Genomic DNA, 16,043 nt, shown 5'->3' with positions numbered 1-16,043 from the left:
AGTAAGAGGTGAAAAGAAGAGAGCAGAAGGAAGGAGGGAGGGCGAGAGATCCCCCCCCCCCCCCCTCCCCTAGTAGGTCCGTCCTTTCTGTGAAAATCAACCTATTCCAGGAATGAGAGAGGGAGACGAGCGCACAAACACTCAGCATGTCTGAGACTGCCCTCTGATGTCACCAGCCCCGAGAGAGAGAGAGAGGGGAGGGGAGGGGAGGGGACACAGCCGGAGAGCGAACCGAGCACAGTGAGTGTGAGAAAACAGAGAGGTGGAGACTGAGAGCACTGTTCCGGTATCTGCTGTGGACTGAGGCTGTGTTTTACTGAGTGTGTTGTGTCAGCGGTGGAGAGTTGAGCTCCGGTTCAGTGAGGCTGCTCTAGCGATCGCGTTAGCAACACACCATCCGGAAAGCACGACTGATGGGTGAGAGGAGCTCTGCGCTGTACAGTGTGTGCCCACGCCTGTGTGTCTCTGTGTTTGTGTGCCTGTGTTTTCAAAAGTATGCCGTTTGGGGTTGTGTGTGTGAGAGTGTGTTGTTATAGCGGAGTATAGTGTTGGTGTGTGTCCATTGCATTTTGTGTGTGTGTGGGTGGACAGGCTGAGTAGACTCATGGTAGGGATGTCTTTTATCCCATGCTCCTCTCTGCAGCCTTGAGCGCCTCACACTCACTGGAGCAGATACCTACTACTGCCCGCTATGGGTCTCTCTGTGCGGGGGTGTGTGTTAGTGTGTCTGCGTGAAATCGAGAGTTTGTGTGTGTCTCCGTGTGTCTTTCTGTCTCTGTGTGTGTCTCACCATATGTAGTTCATTGCTCCTTGGTATCTATTTGTGTTAGCGTAACTTCTTAATATATTTGGCAATATGTGTGTCACATAATCTTGGAATTGTGACCGCATGGACTGGGAAGTGTGTGGTGGATTTAGTCTTGGTGTCTTGTGTTTTAAGGAATGCTCCTGTGTGTGTGTGTGTGTGTGTGTGTCTGTCTGTCTGCCCCGATGTTCCACTTCACTGTGTCTGCCCTGCACCACATGGAGAGGAAGAAAGCGTAGAGAGCGGATACTGGGAGAGAAAGAAAGGGAGAGGGAGATAGAGCAGAACAGTGTGTGAAACAACCATATGGAAAGAAACAAAAGAGAGAGAAAAAAAGACAGAGTGAAGGGATGAATAGATGTAGGCGAAGAAGGGGTGAAAGATGATATTGAGAAAGAAGAGCGCAACACTGCTCATCCCTTGGCATTATGATGTAACCGTATCGTCCGACGTTTTAAAAGCCTTACGTATTTTTGTCCTTTTACTCGCGTTTTTTTGCTAGCCCTGTGTGTTTTAGTATGTCCAGTCAACCCATTGCAAATTGTAAAGACTCTAAACAGTCTGTTAGCTGACTGGCAGATGGGCTGGGGTTGAGTGTGTGGTTAGGTTGGATTCAATGTGTGGTTGAGTGACGTTTGGTGGAGTGTAGCGCTATCTGTCAAATAAGTGGCATAAGTACAGTGCTATGTGATATGGTACAGTGATATGCTACAATGACAGAGAGCCTTAGGACTGAGCCATGCGTGTTTGACTGTGGATTTATCCACTGTGTGCGTAATCTCTGTAAGAGAGAGACAGATTGCTGTGTTTACATACCGTACATGAGATGGAGAGAGGCAGGGGTGGGCAGCATAGGGAGGATAAGAAAAGTTAGAGGGGCGTAGAGAAGGGAGATGGCTTGAGAGAGGAGGATTGAGAGGTGGGAGAGAGAGGGAGAGACCGAGAGAGTGAGAGAGAAAGAAGACGACAAATATAACATGTATACATGCAAAGGACGACTCTCAGCCCCGTACCCTTTTTCCAACCACGCGATCGCTTTCCCGACCACGCGCCCCCCCCCCCCCCAAAGCACCTGCGTGAGTCATTGGCTCTGTGATACCATGTCAGGGGACTCCACACATGGTTGATCCCTAATCCCTACTGTGGCTGGATACTAGACCAGTAGCTGCTATGGTTTACCCTGATCTATAAATAAATCAGACTTCCATGATCTTTCGCATGATCCGAGAGGCCTCTTGGAATAAGCACAGCTTGCCCTCTGTACTAGACCCTGCTGATCTAAGGTCAGTTGTTTGTCACTGTTTCTTAACATAGTCTCCTAGCCTAGTCTGATGTGATTCTTTCCTCTGTAGTACACCCTATAGTCCTTGCATGCACACATACAGTGCCTTCGGAAAGTATTCAAACAACCTTACCTTCTCCACATTTTGTTACAATTATAATTTACAAGTGTCACGGCTGTGTGGAGAGACGGACCAAGGCGCAGCGTGCACCGAGTGCCACATCTTTATTTTTTTGTGAAACTTACAACAAAAAAAAAAAAGGAAACAAACAACGAACCGTAACATAAGAGGTGCAACAGGCACTAACTCAAAACAAGATCCCACAAAACACAGTGGGGGAAATGGCTGCCTAAATATGATCCCCAATCAGAGACAATGATAAACAGCTGCCTCTGATTGGGAACCATACCAGGCCACCATAGAAATAAAACACCTAGATCGGACCCCCCCCCCCCCCCCCCCCCCCCTAGTCACACCCCGACCTAATCAAAATAGAGAATAAAAAGGCTCTCTATGGTCAGGGCGTGACAAGAAGACTAAGATCACATTGTTATCTTTCCAAAAGTATTCTCATGCTTAATCATTTATTTTAAATAACATTCAGATGCAAACCCCATAATTGAGAGGTGTATACAAACAGTAATGTGTGTCTTCTGTCCTTCATGAGGTCACCAAATGAAACAAATTCGACATGACTGTTCCTTAAGTGTTCACGGACCACTCCAACTGCTTGGAATACAGAAATACTGTTCATTTATTCAATCTTTTGATGTCCTAGCGTCTCTCTGTGTTCCACAGTCAAATTCCAATCTCAAATACTAGAGCCCAGAAGCAGTATTTTATGACCGCCATAAAGCGTCCCCCTCCATTTTTGCGGGAGACAGAGGGTGCTGTAGAGCGGACCCACTGTAACCTGATCCTTCACATCTTCACAGGAGAGTTATGACACGTGTTAGCTAGCAAATAGATCCAAGTTGGCTAACCTTGAAATATAAATAGATCCAAGTTGGCTAGCCTTGAAATATAGAAATATAACCTTGAAATATAATCACTAGCACGTGGGCTTGAGAGATTGTCATTATTAGTAAATGTGCATTATGCATGGTTCTAGTTATGCATGGTTCTTTGCCTTGATGACAGGTTTGCACACTCTTGGCATTCTCTCAAACAGCTTCATGAGGTAGTCACCTGGAATGCATTTCAATTAACAGGTGTGCCTTGTTCAAAGTTAATTTGTGGAACACAACTGATTGGCTCAAACGCATTAAGATGGAAAGTAATTCTACAAATTAACTTTTAACAAGGCACACCTGTTAATTGAAATGCATTCCAGGTGACTACCTCATGAAGCTGGTTGAGAGAATGCCAAGAGTGTGCAAAGCTGTCATCAAGCCAAAGGGTGGCTACTTGAAGAATATGTGTATCGTGAAACGCCCACAAGTTTGAAAAAAATAAGATATGATTTTTAGGACATATCGCCCAGCCCTAGTCTAAACGCAACTTTTATAGATTGCTCTTTGTCCTGCCTATCTAGGAAGGAGGCTGGTATGTGTGCGATTTGGGTGTATGTTTTGTGTGTGAGGCTGAAGGAGCAGCTTGGAGTGTCTGTGTGAGTGTTTAATGCAGTGAGTGTGCACATATTTTGGTGTGTGTGTGTATGTCTGTGTGTGCAGATGCATACCTGCGTGTTTGGTTGCGTGTATGCCTTTCCCTAATACAATCCTCCATACAATTCTCCACTTCCGTGTTAGGCTTTATCACAATAGTCTACCGTGGCCTTCTCCTCTCACTCATCTGCAACAATTTGAAAACACAGTCAGGTGAAAGCAATATGGAGGAAATGTACTCATACTCCGTTTCCATCTTTCCAGTTCTTTTATGCCAATTCTACGAAAGTAAAAAAAGGTTACTAGAAAACGACACCACTCTGCACTATCAAGACGCGGCCCGTTAGCTAGCTAGCTTGCTTCGCTAACCCAATCCCAAAGACTCTAGCTAGCCTGTATAAATCAAATCAAATTGTACTTGTCACATGCGCCAAATACAACAGGTGTAGACCTTACAGTTAAATGCTTAGTTACAAGCCCTTTACCAACAGTGCAGTTAAGAAAAATACCCAAAACAAAAAGAAATAAAAGTAATAAATAATTAAAGAGCAGCAGTAAAAAACAATAGCGAGGCTATTTACAGGGGCTACCGGCACAGAGTCAATGTGCGGGGGCACCGGTTAGTCGAGGGTAATTGAGGTAATATGTACATGTAGGTAGAGTTATAGCGCTCTTTGGTATGTAGTTGTCGGGTTGGCCCCTGAGTGCCCTGGTTGTTTAGCAGTGATTACACTGGCTCTCTCTGCGGCTCTCGCTGGCCCTTACAGCGGGAGGATGAGTGGCTGTAATTGGGTATTCATTCCCTGGTCCCATGGCATTAGCACTGCCAGCCATTGATTGCCGTGGCGCTCCTCTACTGCACTTGTATTAATGGGATGAGTTTGGATGGAGCCAGCCAACCACTGCCAGTCGTAACACGGACACTCGTCTCCAACAGAACGGCTGTATTTGTCTGCTTTACTCTGCTTTATGGGTTGGAATAGAGAGGGAGTTGTGTGTGCGTGTTTGTGTGTGTGTGTGTGTGTGTGTGTGTGTGTGGACGTCTGTGTGTGAGTGTGTGGAGATCCTGGCCTGGAAACTGCAGGCCACAGGTTGGAAGAAGTGATGGAGCACGTGGCTCCTGTAAACCACAGTTGAGTATCAAGGGTGAGATGCAGTGTAGTTCTAATGTGATAGTCTGTGCATAAAATACGTATTTACAGTATAACTGACAAGAGGGACAGTGTGTGGAAGGAAATAAGATATAATCTAGCTGACCTGGGCCTGTTGAGATACTTTTAAAATACACCTTCCTTCCTTCCTTGAAGTAATCACAGATCTTACAAGGTTGGATTGGTGAAAGGAAACATTCCATAACAAATCTAAAGGCATTGAACAAGGCCCTGGTGCCCAACATATAAGGTGGAAAATGAGGCCAAGAGTCTACTGATGCCCGGCACTTTAACAAGGGTGGCAGATAGCCTAGCGGTTAGAGAGGCTAGCCAGCGACCGGAGGGTTGCTAATTCAAATCCCATGTCCAATGGGAAAATCTGTCGGGAAGTGAGCTGGCAACTGGAGGGTTTCTTCAGGAGGCTGAAGAAATTTGGCTTGTCACCAAAAACACTCACAAACTTTTACAGGTGCACAATCGAGAGCATCCTGTCGGGCTGGTACGGCAACTGTTCCACCCACAACCGCAAGGCTCTAAAGAGGGTAGTGAGGTCTGCACAACGCATCACCGGGGGCAAACTTCCATGCCCTCCAGGACACCTACACTACCCGATGTCACAGGAATGCCAAAAAGATCATCAAGGACAACAACCACCCGAGCCACTGCCTGTTCACTCCGTTATCATCCAGAAGGCGAGGTCAGTACAAGTGCATCAAAGCTGGGACCGAGAGACTGAAAAACAGCTTCTATCTCAAGGCCATCAGACTGTTAAACAGCCGTCACTAACATTGAGTGGCTGCTGCCAACATACTGACTCAAATCTCTAGCCACTTTAATAATAAAAAATTGGATGTAATAAATGTATCACTAGTCACTTTAAACAATGCCACTTTATATAATGTTTACATACCCTACATTACTCATCTAAATGTATATACTGTACTCTATACCATCTACTGCGTCTTGCCTATGCCGTTCGGCCATGGCTCATCCATATATTTATATGTACATATTCTTATTTATTCCTTTATACTTGTGTGTATAAGGTAGCTGTTGTGATTGTTAGATATTACTGCACGGTCGGAACTAGAAGCACAAGCATTTTGCTACACTCGCATTAACATCTGCTAACCATGTGTATGTGACCAATAACATTTGGTTTTGATTTGATTTGATCAACTCTTCGACGCCATCCCCTGCCGTTGTGCCCTTGAGACTCCCACATGTGTGTCTTTCGGTTGGGTTAAAAGCGGAAGTCAAATTTTGGTTGCAATTGACCAATAAAGTGATCTTTATCGTCATGGAAAGATGGAAAGACAGTCGTAGTCGTCCTGCAGAAACCAAACAAGTCAATGTTGTTCGCCAGACGTGGGATTTGGCTTTTTCGGGTGTCTGTGTGCTTGTGTGTGACTGCATCCCAGGTGTGATGCCCGAGGGGAACTGCAGGTGTCAGAACAATCTGACAGCTTTGATTGACTCTTCTGCGAAACAGGCACTGATGCGCAGAGCCACTGGAGACTGGGGTTCAATCCCCTGTGTCCAACTTTCCTACTGAGACCCGGGGTCCCTACTGTTCTCCCACTTGCCAACTTTCCAAATAAAGTGTAAATAAACTAGGGTACCAGTGAGGATATCCTGCGGTGGAACATTTTTGTACTGCTGTTGATAAGTTATTGATAATAATTAGCCACATTTTTTTTTCATGTCATTGCATTAAGATATAACAGAGGAATATGGCTACATTCAATACAATGTTTTAATAATCCTTACTTATGGTTGGTGTATTCACGGATTTGTCCAAAATCGTGTGACATAAAACAATAGTTTTCTTTCCTGGCAGTGTTGTTTGTTGTTATATCATGTGTTAAGCAATAACCAGTTAAATTAGACATTGAACTTGAACCCTGTAAGAATCCTGGATCTTGCTGTCGGACAGTTTATTGTAATGAGATCTCGGAAATGCACTGTTTAACATACCAGTTAATGTCTCCTTATGTTACAGCGTGGAAACAGTTTTCATGGGGACACAAATCAAAAAATAATGTATGTGATAAAAAAATCGAATGCTTCTAACCCGGAAGAGTCACCTTAACTTGATACTTACAACCAAAATAAATACTGTCACCAATGTGATTCTTCAATAGTTATGCATAATACTTGCTGGATGCGCATTTGCTGTCCAGCTGTTTAATTACGTTGTGATGGTCATGTGACAAACAGCTGTGATACAGCACACAAATGCAACAACAGCCAAAGTGCTAGAAAACCAGTGTTCAAGAGGAATGTCCAGAATATTTTCTTGTCTCATTCGTTACTCCAGTGAGGACAGTTGTGCCATGGTCCATTTTGGATCTAATATCCAGCGGTGTGTGGTGAGGTCAGTGGCTGGGTAGGCACTGGCTATTATCAAAGCCAAATTTACTCACAAATTAACCTGGATGAAGCCCAAGTTCACCATACAACAGATAGGCCAATAAACTGAAATTGACAAACGATGTTCACCAAATGTAAATACCAATGTAGCCAAGATACACAAGCGATAGCTTCCGATGGCGGCATATTTCATAAATCATATCATCCTCCAAAATGACACACTGCTCAACTCAGCATTCATCCACAGTTACAACCAACTGGTGGCAATAAAATGGCCACCTTTCATCTGAATACTTTGCAACGCAAACCCTATAACCTTTCACATTGGATTTACAATTCTTCCAATGAACAGGCGCAAACACCACACACAATAATAATAATAATAATATTATTATGTGACACTATTACACATATTTTGTGTATAATAAATACGCTTCTAACTACATTTCCATATTAATAATCAACATGACTTAAAAATGCAGTTGAAACATCAAAAAGTGTCTAATTAAAACACAATTCTAGCTTAAATAAATCAAATGCATCACAGGAATGTTGTCTATTCTCATGTTCGTTCAACACTAGTCTAACCCTGGCTGGATGTCCTTTGGGTGGTGGACCATTCTTGATACACATGGCAAACTGTTGAGCATGAAAAACCCAGCAGCGTTGCAGTTCTTGACACCTACTACCATACCCTGTTCAAAGGCACTTCAATCTTTTGTCTTCTCCATTCACCCTCTGAATGGCACACATACCCAATCCTTGTCTCAATTGTCTCAAGGCTTAAAAATCCTTTAACCTGTCTCGTTCCCTTCACTGATAGACACTGATAGAAGTGGATTTAACAAGTGACATCAATAAGGGATCATAGCTTACACCTGGATTCACCGAGCAGGTGTTCTTAATATACTCTGTGTATATGTTGCCAAATAAGACTAAATAATCCTTTGCTCACCAGAATAATGTCATACATTGATAGAAGGATCTAGTTGACATCGGTAACGTTTTCCCTGTCATTTCTGCTTCTTTCGTGGAGCAAAGACTTTTATGGACCGGGTATCAAATGCAATTACCCCCCACAAATAAAACAGGAATGATTTTCTGTGCCAAATCTGACCGGTTGTTAGGAAATAGAAAGCTGTGAAAACGCTCCAACATGTTTCTGATACGATTTCAGTTTGGATCGGATGCATATTTTATGTGGTTGAAATACTATCAGCTTTTTATGACGCTGATAAAGACCACACCTTTACAGACATTCGCATTCTCTTAAGATGTGAAAGAAAGAAATCCTATACTGAAGAAAAATTATAAACACATCATGCAACAATTTCAGTGATTTTAACATTGATTTTACAGTTCATATAAGGAAATCAGTCAATTGAAATAAATTCATTAGGCCCTAATCTATGGATTTCACATGACTGGGAATACAGATATGTATCTGTTGGTCAGAGAAACCTTTAAAAAATGGGCCTCGTAATGGGCCTCAGGATCTCCTCACGGTATTTGTGTGCATTTAAATTGCCATCGATAAACCTCAATTGTGTTCGTTGTCCGTAGCTTATGCCTGCCCTGCCCAGCCCAGCCCATACCAGAACCCCAACGCCATCACGGGGCACTCTGTTCACAATGTTTACATCAGCAAACCGCTCACCAACAAAACGCCAAACACGTGGTCTAGGGTTGTGAGGCTTGTTGGACGTACTGCCAAATTCTCTAAAACGACATATGGTAGAGAAACTTATATAAAATTCTCTGGCAACAGCTCTGGTGGACATTCCTGCAGTCAGCATGCCAATTGCACGCTCCCTCAAAGCTTGAGTAATCTGTAGTATTGTGTTGTGTGACAATTGCACATTTTAGAGTGGCCTTTTATTGTCCCCAGCACAAGGTGCATCTGTGTAATGATCATGCTGTTTAGTCAGATTCTTGATATGCCACACCTGTCAGGTGAATGGATTATCTTGGCAAAGGAGAAAGGCTCACTAACAGAGATGTAAACAAATTTGAGCACAAAAGTTGAGAGAAATACGATTTTTGTGCATATGGAAAATTTCTGTGATCTTTTATTTCAGATCATGAAACATGGGACCAACACTTTACATGTTGCGTTTCTAGTTTTGTTCAGTGTATTTCTCTGCTCCTGTTCAAGTCGAAATGTAGCCTACATTTGGTGAATCATTTTACTGCAAGAAATTATTAATTCTGCAGGAGTTAATATGAAGGCTAATGTGAGAAGCTATAGATTTCAGATTGTCCAGATTTCAGTTTCCATTTAACCCATCTGAACAGTAGGCTACAGTTCCCTTGACGTGCCATAGGCCTATTTGAAGTCTCCGTCTTGTGACTGTCAAATTTGTATATCGCCTCACAATCATCACATATATCATCCTATTTTACCACTTCACCAAATCTTTCCCAAATGTTACTTTTTTGGCCCTCATTTTTATTTTCAACTCTCAATTTTCTAACTTTTCTCTTATTGAATAAAACTATTTTTGCCTCTGTGCTCGACAATAACTTTTTCTGCGCGTTCCCAAAAGCATTTGCCGATTTGCCTGTAGGTTATTTGATGTGCATACAGTTAGGCCATAGGCTTACGCAGTAATGCTAGATAGCCTAAAATAATGAAGGAAAGGAATCAAGATTTTTAGCCTATAGATATAAATTACACAAGAATGATACATTTCGACCAATGTTTTTTTTAAAGGTATTTGATTTCTCTTAGTTCAACCTGCCCGCCACCCACCCGCCTTTCATCCACACAATATTTAATGATCCGAAACCCTCCCGCCCCACAGATATAAGCGAAGCCAATGGGCAACCAGCCTCTGAATGCTACCAGACAGACTTGACCAGACGGAAGGTCAGAGGTCAAGATGGGTTTGTCGGTCAGTGGGACAGATCTCTATACAGTAGGGCTCCAAAAATGCTGACACACACCATCCCCACTGCGACTGTAGTCTGTTTTAGCCCCACTCTTCTCTCCATGCTGCCCTAAGGGAGGTATAGTGTTGCAACCCCGTGCTGAAATCCGCACCGTGCCAAAGAGGCCATTGGCCATCTCAGCAATACTCCACAACTGTGCCTCCCTGTGATTGGTCTTTTGGGAGGCCAATGCACCTCTGATAGTCCAGACTCACTGCTCTTGTTTTGTTGCACAGGGTATCTCGTTAACTGGCATCGGTCTTGGGACTGAGCCAGGTGGCACTCCTCATAGTAGAAATCGATTAGAGAGAGAGCCTGATATTCTATACCTTGGTGTTTCTTCTCTCACTATGGACCCAAAAATAGAGCTGAAAGTATCCACATGAAATCCCAGGAGTCTGTGCCTGTTTGTGTGTATGAAGCTTGAGTGATTCTGCTCATTTATATCCATTATGTACATGTCTTGATGTAATACTGCTGTTTTAGAAACTTCTCTCTTCTAAGCTCAATGTTTTTCCACAGTATATCAGAATTTAAAGCGCCAGGGAAACAAAACCTGCAGACATGCAACCACTGGTAAGCTCTGTGTGAAAACAAGTCATTGGGAGAATCTTAATTGCAATTTCCTTGATTCCTCGCGTCTTCTATCCTCACCGCCTTCTCAAAACCCATTGTAAAAGTTTTTTTTTTTACCTTTAATTTATCACATGTACAGTACCAGTCAAAAGTTTGGACACACTTACTCATTCAATGGTTTTTCTTTATTTTTACTATTTTCTACATTGTAGAATAATAGTGAAAACATCAAAAATATGAAATAACACATATGGAATCATGTAGTAACCAAAAAAGTGTTAAACAAATCAAAACGTATTTGTTGTGACAAGGTAGGGGTGGTATACAGAAGATAGCCGTATTTGGTAAAATATAAAGTCCATATTATGGCAAAAACAGCTCAAATAAGCAAAGAGAAACAACAGTCCGTTATTACTTTAAGACATGAAGGTCAGTCAATATGGAAAATGTCAAGAACTTTGAAAGTTTATTCAAGTGCAGTCGCAAAAACCATCAAGCGCTATGAAGAAACTGGCTCTCATGTGGACTGCCACAGGAAAGGAAGACCCAGAGTTACCTCTGCTGCAGAGGATAAGTTCATTAGACCAGCCTCAGAAATCTCAGCCCAAATAAATGTAAGTAACAGACATCTCAACATGAACTCTTCAGAGGAGGTCGAATTGCTGCAAAGAAACCACTACTAAAGGACACCAATAATAAGAAGAGACTTGTTTGGGCAAAGAAACACGAGCAATGGACATTAGATCTGGTTTGCGCTGAGTGGGAATATCATTTGTTTTTCAACAGGAAAATGACCCAACACACCTCCAGGCTGTGTAAGGGCAATTTGACCAAGAAGGAGAGTGATGGAGTTCTGCATCAGATGAGCTAGCCTCCACAATCACCCGACCTCAACCAAATTGAGATGATTTGAGATGAGTTGGCCCGCAAGGAAAAGCAGGCAACACGTGCTCATCAAAAGAAATCAAAATGGCTTAAGGACAACAAAGTCAAGGTATTGGAGTGGCCATCACAATGCCCTGACCTCAATCCTATAGAAAATATGTGGGCAGAGCTGAAAAAGCATGTGCGAGCAAGGAGGCCTACAAACCTAACTCAGTTACACCAGCTCTGTCAGGAGGAATGGGCCAACATTCACCCAACTTATTGTGGGAAACGTGTGGAAGGCTACCCAAAATGTTTGACCCAAGTTAAACACTTTAAAGGCAATGCTACCAAATATTAATTGAGTGTATGTAAACTTCTGACCCACTGGGAATGTGATGAAAGAAATCAAATCTGAAATAAGTCATTCTCTCTGCTATTATTCTGACATTTCACATTCTCAAAATGAAGTGGTGAATTTTTCCTTGGATTAAATGTCAGGAATTGTGAAAAACTTAGTTTAAATGTATTTGGCTAAGGTGTATGTAAACTTCCGACTTCAACTGTATATATACGTGTGAACGGTTCATGTGAACGGTTCTTCAGCTGGACTACACCAACCTGTTGGGAGTGCACCTGGGAATGGAGAAGACCCGGAAATGGATCACCGCCCGGTTCCACCGGCCTGGGATGAGGAGGGCCGTGGAAGACTATTGTCGCAGCTGTCCGGAGTGTCAAATCACTGCTCTAAAAGCACACTTCTGAAACCCGCTGGTCCCCCTAACGATCACTGGGGTGGCCTTTGAACGCATTGCGCATTGAGACCCCAGGTAAAAACGGCCTGAGGACACTGGTACATCTTGGTAGTAGTAGATTATGCCACCTTGCATCCTGAGGCCATTCCCCTACGGGCGGTGGTCTCCAAGGGATTCGCCCGGGAGCTGTTCCACCTCTTTAGCCGGATGGGCATCCCGAACGAGATCCTGACAGACCAAGGTACTGAGTTCATGTACCACCTAATGAAAGATGTGTGTGCTCTCTGCAGATCAAGCAGATCCGAACCTCCGTCTTTCACCAGCAGACGGATGGGCTCGTCGAGTGGTTCAATAAAACAAATGCTGCGGAAAGGTCATCGAGCAGGACGGGAAGAACTGGGACCAGCTACTACCCCACCTAATGTTCTCGTTCCGAGAAGTGCCCCAGTCATCCACCGGGTTTTCCCCTTTCAAACTCCTCTACGGGAGGAGACCACGTGAACTACTGGACCTCGCCAAGGAGGTGTGGGAATCCCGCGAGATGAGACGATGGATGACAGCCATATGGCTAGTGGCCAAATCGGATCCTCGAGGCCCAAAGGAAGGCCATGAAGCAGGAAGTGGAGGCTATGCTGAGGATGGGGTTTATTGAATAATCCCACAGCGCAGGTTGCAGCCCCATCGTGTGGTGCCCAAACCGGACGGTAGTCTGTTCTTCTGTAATGATTTCCGGGGAAGGCCCGGTACGTCAGCACCCTCGACCTGACCAAAGGATATTGGGAGCTCGGTTTTATTCCCCACAGGATACAGCAAGACTTCGGAGCCCAGAAGATGGTATCTCGGAGGAGACCTATTATTTTCTATTTGTTTATTATTTAATAAACACCCTTGAAACCAAGCTAATACAATTGTGTCTGATCTGTGTAAACGTCTTGACCAAACTCCCTGGTGTGCCACTATATATACAGTGGGGAGAACAAGTATTTGATACACTGCCGATTTTGCAGGTTTTCCTAGAGAGGTCTGTAATTTTTTATCATAGGTACACTTCAACTGTGAGAGACGGAATCTAAAATCTAAAACAAAAATCCAGAAAATCACATTGTATGATTTTTAAGTAATTAATTTGCATTTTATTGCCCATTTAAGAATTCAGACCGTTTACTCAGTACTTTGTTGAAGCACCTTTGGCAGCGATTACAGCTTTGATTCTTCTTGGATATGACGCCACAAGCTTGTCACACCTGTATTTGGATAGTTTCTCCCATTCTTCTCTGCAGATCCTCTCAAGCTCTGTCAGGTTGGATGAGGAGCTTTGCTGCACAGCTATTTTCAGGTCTCTCCAGAGATGTTCGATCGGGTTCAAGTCCGGGCTCTTGCTGGGCCACTCAAGGACAGCCAGAGACTTGTCCCAAAGCCACTTCTGCGTTGTTTTGGCTGTGTGCTTAGGGTCGTTGTCCTGTTGGAAGGTGCACCTTCGCCCCTGTTTGAGGTCCTGAGCGCTCTGGAGCAGGTTTTCTTTACGTTTTCATCATATTGGAATGAGAAGACACATGTAGTTATTGATTTGTGTACAGTGTTAAAATGGTGGCTATGCTTTTTACTGTGTGTGTGTGTGTACAGTGCTTTCAGAAAATATTCACACCCTTTGGCTTTTTCCACATTTTGTTGTGTTACAGCCAAATTTAAAATTGATTAAATTGAGATTTTGTGTCACTAATCTACACCCAATATCCCATAATGTCAAAGTGGAATTTTGTTTGTAGAACTGAAATGTCTTGAGTCAAAAAGTATTCAGCCCCTTTGTTATGGCAAGCCTAAATAAGTTCAGGAGTAAAAAATTGCTTAACAAATCACGTAATCACTTCAATAATGAATGACTACCCAATCTCTCTACCCCACACATACAATTGTCTGTAAGGTCCCTCAATTGAGTAGTGAATTTCAAGCACAGATTCAACCACAAAGACCAGGGAGGTTTTTCAATGCCTCGCAAAGAAAAAAAAACAGACGCTGAATATTCCTTTGAGCATGGTGAAGTTACTAATTAGGCTTTGGTAACTCAGTTACTGGAGAGGAAGGAAACTGCTCACCGATTTCAAAATGTTTCAGGCACGAACCTGAGGGGGGAGCCAACATGGACAGGAAGATCACGTCAGTGTCTCAACCCACTCATGTGAAGCACCCCTCCTAGGGACGGCATGGAAGAGCACCAGTAAACCAGTGACTCAGCCCCCGTAATAGGGTTTGAGGCAGAGAATCCCGGTGGAGAGAGGGGAACCGGCCAGGCAGAGACAGCAAGGGCGGTTCGTTGCTCCAGAGTCTTTCCGTTCACATTCACACCCCTGGGCCAGACTGCACTCAATCATATGACCCAATGAAGAGATGAGTCTTCAATAAAGACTTAAAGGTTGAGACCGAGTCTGAGAAAGCCCTGCCTCCAGCTGTTTGCTTAGAAAGTCTAGGGACAATAAGGAGGCATGCATCTTGTGACCGTAGCGTACGTTTCAGAATATGCACAGCAGGACCAAATCGGAGAGAAAGGTAGGAGCAAGCCCATGTAATGCTTTGTAGGTTAGCAGTAAAAACTTGAAATCAGCCCTAGCCTTAACAGGAAGCCAGTGTAGAGAGGCTTGCACTGGAGTAATATGATCACATTTTTGGGTTCTAGTCAAGATTCTAGCAGCTGTGTTTAGTACTAACTGAAGATTATTTAGTGCTGTATACGGGTAGCCGGAAAGTAGAGCATTGCAGTAGTCTAATCTTCATGGTGGTGGCTGCATCATATTATGGGTATGCTTGTCATTACAAAGACAAGGGAGTTCCTTACGATAAAAATAAACCGAATACAGCTATAGCCACAGCTAAAGGAAAACCTTCTTCATTCTGCTTTCCAAAAGACACTCCGAGACAGTCACCTTTCAGTAGGACAATAACCTAAAACACAAGGCCAATCTACACTGGAGTTGCTTACCAAGATGACATTGAATGTTACTGAGTCACAGTTTTGACTTAAATTGGCTTGAACATCTATTTCAAGACTTGAAAATGGCTGTCTAGCAATGATCAACAATCAACTTGACAGATCTTGAAGAATATTCATAAGTTTAATGGGAAAATATTGTACAATCCAGGTGTGCAAAGCTCTTACAGACTTACCCAGAATGACTCACTGCTATAATCGCTGCCAAAGGTGGCTCTACAAAGTAATGACTCAGGGGTGTGAATACTTATGTAAATTAGATATTTCTGTATTTTATTTTCAATAGATTAGCAAAAATGTCTAAAAACACATTTTCACTTTGTCATTATGGGTATTGTGTGTAGATAGGTGAGTGATTTAAAAAAAAATCTATTTTAAATTTAAGATGTGGAAACAATGTGGAATAAGTCAAGGGGTCTGAAAACTTTCTGAAGGCACTGTATATACTGTATGAAATATAGAAACATCTCTATGGGGGCTGATTTAGGTGTGATGTATGGCCAAGTATACCTTCCCACAATGCAATGGGCTTCACCCAGCGATCCCAGGGAATCAATCTCCATCAGCTACGTCAGCGCAGCTCCTTCCGTCAGCGACACGTCTGCAAAGCATGCACACACACTGCCTCTCTCTCTCTTTCACACACACACACACACACACACACACACACACACACACACACACACACACACACACACACACACACACACACACA

General features: G+C 43.3%; 1 protein-coding gene across 5 annotated transcripts in view; it reads left to right on the top strand.

The window, feature by feature from the left end:
* The window catches only part of LOC129821382 (histone deacetylase 4-like), a 268,758-nt gene that overhangs the window by 135,091 nt on the left and 117,624 nt on the right, over positions 1-16,043 (top strand). Inside the window, exon 1 of one of the 5 annotated variants that reach the window (XM_055879009.1) lies at positions 83-417. The exons of the other annotated variants lie outside the window; for them this stretch is intronic. Coding sequence (XP_055734984.1) covers positions 414-417 — 4 coding nt within the window. The 5' untranslated portion in view covers positions 83-413. Of the gene's footprint in view, positions 1-82; positions 418-16,043 lie in introns of those variants that run through there. 5 annotated transcript variants of the gene reach the window in all.

The sequence above is a fragment of the Salvelinus fontinalis genome, chromosome 23 (genome assembly GCF_029448725.1).
Source record: "Salvelinus fontinalis isolate EN_2023a chromosome 23, ASM2944872v1, whole genome shotgun sequence".
NCBI lineage: Eukaryota > Metazoa > Chordata > Actinopteri > Salmoniformes > Salmonidae > Salvelinus > Salvelinus fontinalis.
This window is presented reverse-complemented; position numbering and strand designations above follow the sequence as displayed.